The sequence below is a fragment of the Apiospora phragmitis genome (assembly GCF_038363925.1).
Source record: "Apiospora phragmitis strain CBS 135458 chromosome Unknown utg000005l:1.0-4161743.0:1.0-4166827.0, whole genome shotgun sequence".
NCBI lineage: Eukaryota > Fungi > Ascomycota > Sordariomycetes > Amphisphaeriales > Apiosporaceae > Apiospora > Apiospora phragmitis.
The window spans coordinates 178,926-191,501 of record NW_027117403.1 but is presented as its reverse complement, the minus strand read 5'-3'; the positions used below and the strand labels follow the sequence as shown (position 1 = coordinate 191,501).

The following is a 12,576-nucleotide window of genomic DNA, read 5'->3' as shown; positions in this document are numbered from 1 at the left end:
AACCCTGGGCTAGCCCAAGCCGAGAAAGCAACGCACACTCTTGACACCAAACCCAGGAAGAGCGGATACTGAACCACTAAGGTCAGAAAGAAAAATTAAGGCGAAAGTCGACATTTCCTTCCACCCCTCCCAAATCGCCATTTGTCTCAACCCATCCACGACAACTTCGATCAGCAGACATCCGCGCCCGATCGTCACAATGGCTGACTCCGAGACCCCCGTCACCCTGCGAACTCGCAAGTTCATCCGCAACCCTCTTCTGGGTCGCAAGCAGATGGTCGTGTGAGTACCAATTATTCCTCCTGCTGCGCCTGCACGTCCGATGAATCGAATCTCGCCTCGAGCCGTGACCATGGCGGCAGAGCCATCAAATCCATCATCTTCCGAGTCCCGACTCGACCGGCACCGCGTTGGCAAACAAAAACGAAGAATGAAGAGAACTATTGATTGATTTGAAGAGGTCTTTTCTTCCTCTTCTTCTGGCTATTGCGATCACGAAGATGATGGAGGGCAGTTCTGTCTGGCACAAGTCTTGAGCTGCACTTCGAGTGCAGGCTGCTACCGGGAAACCGAGCATGATTTGAACGATAGAAACTGACCTTCGCTTTTTCCCTCCTCCAGTGACATCCTGCACCCCGGCCGCCCCAACATCTCCAAGGAGCAGCTCCGCGAGAAGATCTCCGGCATGTACAAGGCCCAGAAGGACCAGGTTTCCGTCTTCGGCCTGCGCACCCAGTTCGGTGGTGGCAAGACCACCGGCTTCGCCCTTGTCTACGACTCCCCCGAGGCCATGAAGAAGTTCGAGCCTCAGTACAGACTGGTCCGCGTTGGCCTGGCCACCAAGCCCGAGCGCGCATCCCGACAGCAGCGTACGTTTTCCCTTCGCGACTCCCTCACTCATCCCTGCCGGGCCATCAATACTGACTTATCTGGTGAACAGGCAAGCAACGCAAGAACCGTCAAAAGACTCTGCGTGGCACTGCCAAGGTCAAGGGTGCCAAGGCCAAGAAGGAGAAATAGACGATCTGATTCAGGCGTTCTTGTCTTTGGCGGAGTGGGTTTGGCTCTCGACTTAGGCTGGCTTTCGGGTGTATCTATTTTGTGCATTATACAGATCAACGGTATCCGGATGTGGAAATACATCTGGTACGTACGTATACTGGTCTCGGTCTCGCATCAGCCTATTGATATCCGGCTGGTGGACATGGTTTTGAGGCAACGGCTGGACATGAATGAGACGAATTTCTTCCCCATTCACGGTAGCATACAATAAAAGGGTTTTCCGGTTCTGAAAACATGATTTAAGCACCAAGCAAACTATTTGATCCAAACTCGCTGCCGCTTGCATATGATCCGATCCGTGATACGGGCAGATCGTGGCAGCAAGATCCCCTAAAGGAAGACGCAATGAATCTTTTGAAACTATTGATCAGTGTTTTTCGCGTACAGCTGCGTCGGGATACTCCTCCCCATGAGAAGTGACTTATCAGCCTCATGGAAGCCTCCGTCCAACTTGACCCACTGGCTTGGTATGCAGCCATAGAAACCAGCCAATTCTTATGTTTGAATGTACGTCAATTTTTCTGATGTCTAGGATATGCAAAGCGCTGGGAAAAGGCGAAGGGATTCCAAATACATACGAATTATCTCTACACGAGAGATTTGTTCAGATGAGTACCTTTACACTTTCTCGTCACCTATATGCATTCGAAGCTCAACATCCCTCTATTCCTTCTCGCACATGAGTTGAAGCACAGCATATGGGTTCAATCCATCTTGATACTCAGATATCATGCCATACCTCGACCGATTGACACATAAACTAGGGACAATGGTAGCTTTTACTCTTTGTTACTTGATTTTACCCGCTCCTTCTCTGGCGGCCTTCTTTCAGGGAGGGCGAATATATGGATATCTTCATCTGGCTATTTTCACGAGTCAACATTTTTGTCCTCTCGTGTGTTTTTGCCAGGAGTAGTCAGACTCTGGAACCCTCTACTAAGTGGGAGAGGAGAGACTTGACGCCACCTATGATAGCATGGGAACCATTTCTACTCCTCGTTAGTATGATGGAGATATAAGTTTCTTGCCTGCGTATGTCAGTTACACATTTCTTGCCTTGAGTATAACTTCTTGCTGTTCTATCTTACGGAGTCGCTTTAATTGTCTCTCCCGCAAGTGCACCGCCAGCTGACTCGACCGGCATGCGTGCCAGATAGATGTCAATGGCTATGGGGACCTTCCAGCAGGCGGTCAGTGCTGTTTCTGACTTAATTTTCTACATTACTAGGTACGTATCACTTGGTTCGGTGCTCCGGCTTGACACTGCGTTACATGACCCTCATCGTTTCAAGTAGTGAGTGGAAATTCACACAGGAGAAATAAGAGGATGGTTATCGGAAATGTCGAACTGCATTTTGGCATCTATACACACAGTTTATTACGACTAACCTTGTAGGAAATAATCTTCAGGGGTATAATGAGTACAGTTACTCATGAGGAACTAGAAATCACAGTCGCCCCGCCCCGACTGTTTACCTTGACTCAATTCTGGAAGGGGAAGGGGGCAAGCACGGCCAGACCCCCTATTCGTAGTTCCCGGGGATCGGCTGGCCTTATGAGCAGAGGGTTTAGTCGTAAAGATCCTCTTCTTCAACCGATGGCATGACAGCGCCTTCTTCTGGTAGGCCACTGCCATCGTCGTCAACTCTGAATTTGTGCCAGTCGATTTGGCTCATCTTCGTATTACCTTCGTTCCTCTCGCGCCGGTGGTGCTCGTAGACGTGGTTCTCGTACCACATCTCGGTGATCTTGGCCGACTCGGGCTGGCCCCGCTGGAAGTTGTGCATGGTCGAGATGAGCTAGTACGTCCCCAGGAGGATCTTGTTGTGGTCCTCGGGTTTGCAATCTCTATCAAACCACTTAAAGGCCTCATCTCTGCAGTTCCACTCGGTCCCTTGGGTCTTGAGACCCTGGTGGATCAGGATCACGTCACACTTGTCGATAAACCAGTCTTGAAGATACAGCGCGGTGAGGTATGCGTTCACCGGCGCCTCCGTGAAGACGACCATGTGTCGAACCTGGCTCTTGTCTACCGGCCCTTTGGTCTGTCTCGTTACTCTTCCGTTGTCTTGTCTGGTGTCGATAAGTTGTGTCTTTACTAGGTCGGTGAGCGCCTGGAATTTCGGCGAGTCAAGGCCATTCAGATTCTGCCCGCCTGCGTAATAATCCTCGAGCCGGCGAATCTCTGGGTCTTCCGAGTTGGGGAGGTAGGCTAATGACGGGAGTGTAACTGCCCGTAGAGCCAGGTTGAAGGCTCGGTGGTGTGCTCCGTCTCTGCTGTTGTTGCCGTCCGGGCCACCTCCTAGTACCTCTCGTTGAACCTTGGCCAGTATCGGCCGAGCATACGTTTTGCCAGCTCTCTCCCACTGCTTCAGATCCTCCTTATGTACGTGATTCATCCACTGGGCGATTCGTCTGAAGTAAATGCTCAGGGTATCCAGTGCTTCGCCTTCTCCGATCTTTAGGGGCATCGGCGTGGTAACTGGTTCCGCAATGTCCAGAATATTCTCCCCGAGGAAAAAGTCCTTCTTTGTGCGGCGGATAATCATCTTATGAATCCCCTGCCTGAAATCGTCTGCAATCCTCCCTTTGCATCGGTCGAACTGCTCGTTTTTGGCATCCCTCTTGACCAGGCCATCCTCAATGTCTTTGATACGGGACTGGATGAAATCCCAATCCTTTCTCATCTGCGTAAACCCCTCAGGGGTCTGGATCCTGCCCAGCTTGGCCTCCAAGCCGTCTCTCCTGATCCATTCCTGAGTGTGCGTGACGTGACGTTGCCACGCCTCCGGCCCGATGCCTAGAAGATTCCCAGAAACCCCGATGGCCAGCGTGGGGGTGTCTTGGTATTTGAACAAGTTCAGCATCTGGAAGGGCTGGGTCTCATTATTGGCGCCCTTGTACTTGTGCATTTCATCCATAGCCAAGATCCCGCAAACAGCGACTGGCACCCCGGCCTCTTCATCATAATCCATCCGTCTTGGGCGTCCAGGCATTGCGACAAAAGGGACGCCTTCATATTTCTCGCGGTCATGGGCTTTTTGTTTGTTGCCGCAACCCTCAGAGGTGAGCAGTAAAGCGTGGCTATTACCCCCTGAGAAGGCGTGGCGACGCTGGACCAGGACTTTGTTAACACGAGGCCCGTTGCGTCGCCGTGGACCAACTACTGTTTGATGCTCAATCCTTGCTTTATCAGCATCACCTTGGGCACCTTCCACGTCTTCGCAGAAGTCCGCTAATTTGGCGTGGTCTCCAGTGTAACCGCTAACACCGACATAGAGTCTCATACCAGATCTCGGAAGAACGAACTTGTCCCATTCTGCGACCCAGAGTGTGGCTCCACCCGAATGACTGATGATAATGCTGGGCAAGTCCCCCATGCGGTCTACAATGGCCCTTGCCGCCGAACCAACCACACACGGGCACTGAAGGTAGTACTTGTTGTTCGCCTGCGATGGGCATGCCCTCCCTGGGGCGGCGCCCGCCGGATTGTGTCGAGGTTCGCTATGTGGATGATCCCAGAAACGCTTCATATCCCTCATAGCCCTCTGGAGGTATGCATGCACCATGATCGTGATGACAATGGTGAACGTTTTGCCCAATCCCATGTCGTCGGAGAGCAGGGCCCCGGCCACATTGTCGTCGGGGATCCTGGTCAGCAACCATAGGACGGCGGCGGCCTGGTAGCCTTCGATCGCGTATTCGAGATCGGGGAGTCTGAACTGGTTTGGTCCAGCGCCCTCTTTCGTGAAGAATTGGCAGACCCTTGCCCAGTGCTTGTCCCCGTCGAGCTTAGGGTCGATGCCCTCACCGCGGCTTACGTCGTCGAGCACCATGCGATTGATGTCAGCTTCTTCGGCCTCATCATCGGGTGATCCCTCGGGCACCGCCCGTCTCCTTTCCTCCTTTCCTCCTCCTCTGCGTTGCCGCCCGCGCCCCCGTTCCCGTCGCCGTTGTCTGGCAGGGGTGGTGGCGTGGGGCCGACGGGGGGTGACGGCGTCGTTTGCGACCGTTGTTCCCGTTGACGCTGGATTTCGCGAAGCCGGCGGGCCTCGATTTCTACGAAGCCCAGGCCTGGGCCAACTGAACCCCCCAACATATCGCGACCAACCCCGTCTCCCTGCCCTACGGGCGAGCGCCTCCGCTGAAGATATTTGGTACTCTCGAAATGGATATAATGTGTCATATCACCTGGTGTCCTAAGCAGCGCTAAGCTGCCCTCCTCCCACTTGGACAAGAGGCAAATGAAGTTTATCTTGTCGACAGGTTGTCTACCAACGCCTCCCACGTTGAGTAAACACACTTCGGTAGTCGCTACCATTTCCTCATTGAAATCTTCGTGCACTGCTGCGTACATTTATTGAACGACCCATGTCTTGATCTTGGGCCAGTCCAAGTTTCCTGGCGTGGTGAAGGGCGTTGCAATTTGGCCGATATAATCCTGGTAGTATGTTTCATTCGGTCCCAGGACTCTGAGGAGTACGTTCGCGCAAGTCCTTTTGATCATCGCGACTCTCCATTCAATTCGGTCCAGCTGGTCACGTAACCGAACTACGTTGCCCTCGTTGGCTGCGTTACCCCCGTTGGTGTTGGCGGCGTTGGCGTTGCCTGCGCCGGCGGCACCGGCTGCGTTGCCTCCTCTGCCTGCGACGGCGGCACCGGCTGCGTTGCCTCTTCTGCCTGCACCGGCGGCACCTGCTGCGTTGCCGCCTCTGTTTCCCCGACCTATCCTGCTAGCGTTTTCTGCCATTGTATACGTCCAGCCAAGGGCCGCTGGATCGGAAGATGTGTGATGAAGACTCGATTTGGATAGAAACGTCGCAAGGTAGAATTCCAAAGGAGAGATGCGACCTGTGTTATATATAAGTTAACTGCTCTTTCTGCTGCTTCTGTGCCGAGTACTACAATTCGGCGATGGGCATCGCCGCCCTTTTTATAGAACACACCCCGTTCTATGACGACCTTTACTTTGCAGTAAAACAAGCTCTTTCTCCTTCTCCCATGAGGAGAAACAAACTCGTCCATCAGAGCCAAAGCCATGATCGTAAGCGGACTAGCGGCAATATTGTTAAGAGATGGGACGTAGGCGCCATGTTTCATTGTCGCCTTGTAGCAGTACCTCTTCGACAAAGCGCCCCCTTTCTTTGGCGAGACTACTTGGGTCAAAGCTCCGTACCAAAGCCATCCCGACCGGCGATGGACAATAGCCGAGAAATCAAGTACGGCTTCCTCGGCTCATGACCTTGATATCCAACCGACCGGGTTTACTGCTACTCGGCTGGCTTCACCCTGTGTACCCCGACCACGTCCGAGCCGCCTGGCTACGGAGGGGAAACAAAAGAAATGGAAAGGAGAAAGAACGAGGAGAGCCATACGAGACGGACCCTCCCCCCGGCTTTCTTTCTTTCCCTTTCCCTTGGCGTTCAGATCCGGTGTTGTTCGCTCATTGAGATAGTTAACCAGCCACACTCGTGTAGCTTGTGCATCTGTATAGGGGGCCCTACGAACTACTAGGACGGTAGCCCCCGATTCTCGTACTCACTGAAGTCTGTTCTCTCTTGGAGTTAGCAGCTCCCATTTTACGTACCACGAAGAAAGAAAAAGGAAATGGGAATGTGAGACTTTGATAGAGCCACCCAAGGTTATCCGAAAGGGGACCCCACGTATCGACCCCTATCAGCTTCTCCACTCTCGACCTATTGCGCAAGTATGGACAATACCAGCAGCGGCTGCAGTTTGATCTAGGTACCTCTCTCTTGTTACTTCCTATAGTCTATAGTCTCTCTTAGTTGCCAATTTCCATGCAACTCTCTGGTGTCGTCTACATACGGTGGGCTGGGTAAATAGCCCACGACTACATCTTCCATGACATAAACCAGTAGTATCCAGCACTCTTTCACAGGTGGCATCTTACACGAGCGTGAAGCACAGAGGGGCGCTCACTGGGAGGCACGAGGTCACAAGTTCTATATTAGCGCAATGACGTTCCATTACTGCACATTGACAGCCTCCAGCACAGTTGAAGTAAAATAATATTATCCACAGTCGGAATACAGTGAGCCGGCCGAGGAAGGCTTCAAAACGGCGCCGCTTATCTATTTAATTGGCACCGAGACTATCTCGACTCGGGGCCCCTGTTTTCAATTAACATTTGCACACGCTGGGGTCTACTGGCGATTGGCCAGTCAACAATTTCAGCCGAAGTTCACTTCAAGCGGCATTAAATCCTAACGTATCTCTTGATCCAGCTTGAACTTGACGCTCACTCCCTTTTAATTCAATTCTCCAGTAAGAAGACGCTCACACCTCCACAGAGACCTGGCATATCGCACGTATCACTTGCACGCGGCAGATTTGAAGGGAAAAAAAGCATGCTCGCTGTCAAACATGAGTGTGTGTATAGTGTGGAACATTACAGAGGAATCTCTTCTTCCTACTCAGCCGTGACGCTTGCGGGTCGGCTCCCTCCTTCCAGACCTCGGCGCGCTTCTCCTGGTCATCCTCCTCGTCGGCCCCGAACTTGGTCACGCTGAAGTCGGGCAGGAAGCGCGTCTTGCGCCAGAGCCCCGGTCCGCCGCTCCGCAGGTCGCGCCGCCGCTTGCGCTCGAGCTCCTCGGCCACCTGCTTCGCCTCCTCGTCGGCGTCCAGCATGGTGCCCTCGATGCTCAGGTACCCGTACTCGCCGCTCTGGCCGACCTCGAAGCTCTTGATGCGGAACTGGATTGTGCCCTCGACCTTCTGGCCGTCCGCGTCCGCCCAGTAGCCCGTGCTGTACAGCTGTGTGACGTCGCCCTCCTTGTTCTCCGCCTTTTCGGCCTCACCACCCTCACCCTCCGCCTCCGCTTCGCCCTCGACCTCCTCCTGCTCCTGGCCCTCCTCGGTCGGCTCGGGGGTGGGGAGCCTGAACTCCTTGTACCGGTTCTTGCTCAGCGTGCTGACCCAGTTCCAGCCCTTGGGCAGACGCGAGGCCTCGATGGCGGCGTTGAACATGCCCCAGCAGACCACGCCCAAATGGCCCTCGGTGGCCATGTTGAGAACACCCTCGAGCGGAGCGCCCCGGGACGGTTTGAACAGGTCGACCTCGGCCGTCAGCCAGCCGAAACCGGCGGCGTACTCGTCGATGGTCTCGAGCAACGCCTGGTCGCCCATTTCGCTCTTTTCGGTCAGCGAGCCCCTGTTGGGGGCCTCGCCGAGGCGCACGTTTCGGTAGGCTAGTAGGACACCCTTGAACTCGCGCACGTAGCGATTGAGCAGGGGCTTCAGGTGCTGCTCCGCATAGCCATCGATGGGCTCGACCATGCCGGCGGGGAAGAGTGGTAGGTAGCGTGACACCGTCTGTCTGAAGAACGGGAATGGTTTCTTCGGTAATGTTTTCATTTGGCCAGTCGCCGAGGGAGCGGCAGGCTCGTCGATATCCATTTCATCTTGTTGTTGTGTCGGTTCCGAGGGCACTGCCTCACCGGGGGTATCTTCGCTGTGCTTGTCCTTTTTCTTCTTCTTCTTCTTGTCCTTGTCCTCCTTGCTGCACTTCTTCTTCGGCACCTCGACCTCGTCGGCCTCGAATTGTTCGCTCTGCTGGTCTGGGACGTCGTCCTCGTTTACGGCTTCATCTTGGGCCGTGGGCTTTTCGCTCTTGGAGCGCTTGTGCTTGCGTTGCACCTCGGCGCCTTCAATGTCCTCCTGGCCTTCTCGTATCCGCTTTTTTGACTTGTGTTCGCGCTTCGCCTTGGTTTTGGTTTGCTCGGCAGCCATTGTGAAAGCAGCACCCGTCCGGTGCTCTCGAACTGTACCACTGGAGAAGAACGAATTCGAAGGTTGGTGGTTTTGGCTGCCGTGTTGCCCCTTCAATTTTTCGAGAAATCCTTCAAGATGGGTTTGCTTGGTTAGTGGGGAATCATCAGACTGCGATTGAGACTCGACTGCGACGACCAGCCAGGGAAAAAAAATTGGAGGATAAGAGTTGCTGATAAGATAAAGTGTTCAAACGGCCTGTACTAGAGAGGTACGTACCCAAAGCTTAAAAGGTGCCTGACCAATCGATAAGATCAATTGAGCACCACTTATAATTATCGATAAGGCTTCCCTCTCTTCCCCTGAACATCGAATAGATTGTTTTCAATTCCAGTGCTAGACACCATCGCAATGCATGGGCTCTGAGACGACTGCCAAAAAAAGGCGGGGTTAGTTCGCATGGCATGGCCATCTACCTTCTGTTCACATTCTAGAGTGCCTGCTGACTAGTGTTTGGGAGAAGCCTGTTTAGTATGAAGCTCCTCCACTGCAACTCTAGTAAGGTGGGAGCATATCATGACAAGGGATGATTTTTTATAAGACCATCAGACCATGGTGCGAATTGCGCCACGGCGTCATTGTCACATGCAGCTCAAGATATACAAGGCCGCGACGTTGTTTCAACGATTCGAACTCACCGAAGAAACAGGTACTCGGCTCGACCCGCAGCGGCATTTCCCGCCCGAACGCGGCATGTTCATGTCGCTTGCACGCCGTTCGCCTGCATGAGCAGGCCGATGGCTACATATGTACCTAAGGTATATCAGAAGTGCCGTGCCGGATTGACTTGCTAGCTGTTGTCCAGGACACCCTCCTGGATGGATTATTGCCTTGGACAGAATGACGGTACTTATGTAGGGAGGGAGGGTAATACATTCGATATCCAGCGCATGAACGTCGTCCGTCGGCTCGCTGTCTCAGCCATTAGGGACCAGAAGCAACCGGCCTGGACAGAAAGAGCACAATAACTCATGAGTTATTTCGGGCTGAATCAAGCTCCCTCCATAGTGGAGATGACCCTACCGCACCAGAAGAAGAGGAAGAGGGTGTGGCGTGACGGAGACTGCAACGTTTCTGATCCCTCGAGCCGTCTCGGAAATGCGAGACGGGCAGTAGTACATTATGCCTATAATTTATATGACGTGACACGGATTGCGCGGCCAAGGTAATCCATCGCCTAGTATGGAGGACGGAGGAAGAAGGTGTAAGGTGTAAGGTTTTCGATCGGCGTGGTTGATTTCTGCACCATGGATACCTACTTGCCGACCATGCCCCTCGGTCCTCGGTGAGGTGTTCACGGAGATGATGTCCCATCGGCTGCCACAAATGGGCAGCAAGCAAGCACTATTCCAAGCTGCTTACCTAAGGAACTTGAGCTTGAATTGCCAATATCAACTCAGCCTCAAATGACGGCGGGTGGTGACGAAATCGCCAATATACCGCGATGGCCACGTGCAGTACTTAGGTGCAGGTACTCTTCTGTAAGCACTGGAGGATGTAATTGGCGTTACATGCTGCAGGAGGGGTCTCATTTCTAGTGCAATGATTCGGATTGGATCAGGTGCAGCCGTATCGTTGCATCCGATGCCAGGGGCAACTGGGAAAATAGAAACACAACATAATACACTCACCGCAATTGAGTGTCAGTGTATTTATAGCTGCGTGCACATAGCTATGGGTAGGTATCAATTGGAACACAACATTGACGACAATCAATGGGAGAGAGTGTACGTATGTCATTCGTGGTTTGGTGGAGGAAGAGCCCTGAGCGTCCAATGTTTGAATCCATCGAAACACCCATATTCATTCGAGTCGGGGTCTCTGCTAGATCCGATCACCGACCTGGTGAATTCTGGTCTGGGAATTAGGACGAACTCCATGATTTCCCCCCAACCCCTAAGAGGGACAAGGCCAGGTACCAGCAGGGGGACCAGCAGAGAGGGAGCCACCCAACCAAAAACCCCATCAAGCCCATTCATTGATTGCATGTTCATTTCGATCAATTAGCCAGACCCGACCTAACCTGAACCTGTCAACGAATACAACCTGCTCTCAAGAATTCTCCGTAGATACCAATTTTCGGCTCGTGTTCTTGTTTTCCCTCCTTTTTCGCTGTTGCCAACTCTCTCTCTCTCGTGTTGTCTGTCCGTCTGTCTGTCTTGTCTATCCCATCGTCCCAAAACTCGCGACCTTGGATTTGTTGGGCTTGAGCTGTCCCCTTTTGGCAACCTTCGCATCCTGCAACTTCCTTCTCCCCTTACTATCGCCCGACCACACTCGATCGAGACGGCAACCATTTGCACACTGGGAGGAGAAGAAATATCGATAAAAGCAAAGTAAACAAGGTCCAGAAAAGGAAACAAGAAGCAGAGAAAAAAGAGCGCTCGCCAAAATGGGTGGCCAACTGAGTAAAATGATGGGCAAGATCTTCGGATCCAAGGAGATGCGCCTGTTGATGTTGGGCCTCGACGCCGCCGGAAAGACCACCATCCTCTACAAGCTCAAGCTTGGCCAGGACGTCACCACCATCCCCACCGTCGGCTTCAACGTCGAGACCGTCACATACAAGAACGTCAAGTTCAACGTCTGGGATGTCGGTGGCCAGGACAAGATCCGACCTCTGTGGAGGCATTACTTCAGCGGTAAGTCTGCATTCTCCCCCGACGGACGAGAGACGAGAGGCGCGCGCGCACAAATACACACGCGTGCGCTCGCCGACGACGAATGCAAGTTTCACTTCCAAATGAGCACCCGCTGACATGATCTTTCTTTCCCATTATAGGCACGCAAGGTCTCATCTTCGTTATTGACTCGGCGGATCGCGCGCGAATCGACGAGGCCAAGCAGGAGTTACATCGCATCATTAACGACAGGGAAATGAAGGATAGTCTGCTGTTGGTCTTCGCAAACAAGCAAGATATAAAGGAAGGTAGGTCGCCACGCCCCTTTCCCCTCACTTGGTCCAATTCCAAGGGATTACCACGACGATCACCCACCCAACCATCTGCTGTCTGGGGTAGACATGGAATGATGCTGACAATGATCCCTACAACAGCCATGAAACCCCAAGAAGTCACCGACGCACTGGAATTGAACAAGCTTAAGGACAAGGTTTGGTATGTTGTGCCGTCGTGCGCGACCACAGGAGAAGGCCTGCTCGAGGGTCTGGCCTGGCTTTCCAACAACGTCAAGGCCCCTCCTGCGCCTGCGAAGAAGTAAAGGATTTCTCGACCGACGCAAAACAGCTCGTTCCACTCCCGAATATCGGTAGCATCAGCGGCAGACATTCTCAACCGCCCTCGACCTCCCCGGCTACGTCTACCCCTCCTCCCTCCTTTAGTTCCTTCCAAGGGGGCTGTGATCTCGCCCGGCGGACCGACAGATCACCGCATGACCAGTCCGAATTCTTCAAAGAGCATACGCACTTTTACTGAGACTCGATGTTCGGCCTTCTGTCCGTCTTTCTTTCAGTCATGTCTTCGCCATGCGTCGATGCAGAGCGAGCGAGCCGAGACCGGAAGCACCCAATGGAGGATCAGGATACAGATGGGCCAAGGAACTGGGCCACCACCACCTTTCCTTTCGAGGTGCCACACCCCACTTTGTTGTTTATATACAGCCCGCGCGAGGCATTCGGGTTCCTATTTTTTCTCTCATTGTTTTCTATTTTAGTATTCCCCCGAACCGCGAGTTGCTGTTTTTTTTTTTTTTTTGCTTTTGATT

The 12,576-nt window shown here is 53.1% G+C and overlaps 6 protein-coding genes across 6 annotated transcripts; 2 read left to right on the top strand and 4 right to left on the bottom strand.

Annotated features, from left to right (window-relative positions):
• Positions 1–199: 199 nt before the first annotated feature.
• PG994_004137 (40S ribosomal protein eS24) lies at positions 200–1,020 on the top strand (the record flags this gene model as incomplete). The annotated part of the gene is made up of 3 exons (XM_066855546.1): positions 200–282; positions 622–869; positions 941–1,020. 3 exons carry the CDS (start codon positions 200–202, stop codon positions 1,018–1,020), a joined length of 411 nt encoding a protein of 136 aa, XP_066717713.1.
• A 1,610-nt stretch (positions 1,021–2,630) lies between these two features.
• PG994_004136 (uncharacterized protein) lies at positions 2,631–2,849 on the bottom strand (the record flags this gene model as incomplete). Its single annotated transcript, XM_066855545.1, has 1 exon — positions 2,631–2,849. The coding sequence occupies one exon, from the start codon at positions 2,847–2,849 to the stop codon at positions 2,631–2,633; it is 219 nt and encodes a 72-aa protein (XP_066717712.1).
• Positions 2,850–2,861: 12 nt separating this feature from the next.
• Positions 2,862–4,898, bottom strand: PG994_004135 (uncharacterized protein; the record flags this gene model as incomplete). Its single annotated transcript, XM_066855544.1, has 1 exon — positions 2,862–4,898. The coding sequence occupies one exon, from the start codon at positions 4,896–4,898 to the stop codon at positions 2,862–2,864; it is 2,037 nt and encodes a 678-aa protein (XP_066717711.1).
• A 521-nt stretch (positions 4,899–5,419) lies between these two features.
• Positions 5,420–5,812, bottom strand: PG994_004134 (uncharacterized protein; the record flags this gene model as incomplete). Its single annotated transcript, XM_066855543.1, has 1 exon — positions 5,420–5,812. The coding sequence occupies one exon, from the start codon at positions 5,810–5,812 to the stop codon at positions 5,420–5,422; it is 393 nt and encodes a 130-aa protein (XP_066717710.1).
• Positions 5,813–7,443: 1,631 nt separating this feature from the next.
• PG994_004133 (RNA polymerase Rpb7-like domain-containing protein) lies at positions 7,444–8,814 on the bottom strand (the record flags this gene model as incomplete). Its single annotated transcript, XM_066855542.1, has 1 exon — positions 7,444–8,814. One exon carries the CDS (start codon positions 8,812–8,814, stop codon positions 7,444–7,446), a length of 1,371 nt encoding a protein of 456 aa, XP_066717709.1.
• Positions 8,815–11,245: 2,431 nt separating this feature from the next.
• PG994_004132 (uncharacterized protein) lies at positions 11,246–12,072 on the top strand (the record flags this gene model as incomplete). The annotated part of the gene is made up of 2 exons (XM_066855541.1): positions 11,246–11,495; positions 11,636–12,072. The coding sequence occupies 2 exons, from the start codon at positions 11,246–11,248 to the stop codon at positions 12,070–12,072; spliced, it is 687 nt and encodes a 228-aa protein (XP_066717708.1).
• Between the last annotated feature and the right edge of the window lie 504 nt (positions 12,073–12,576).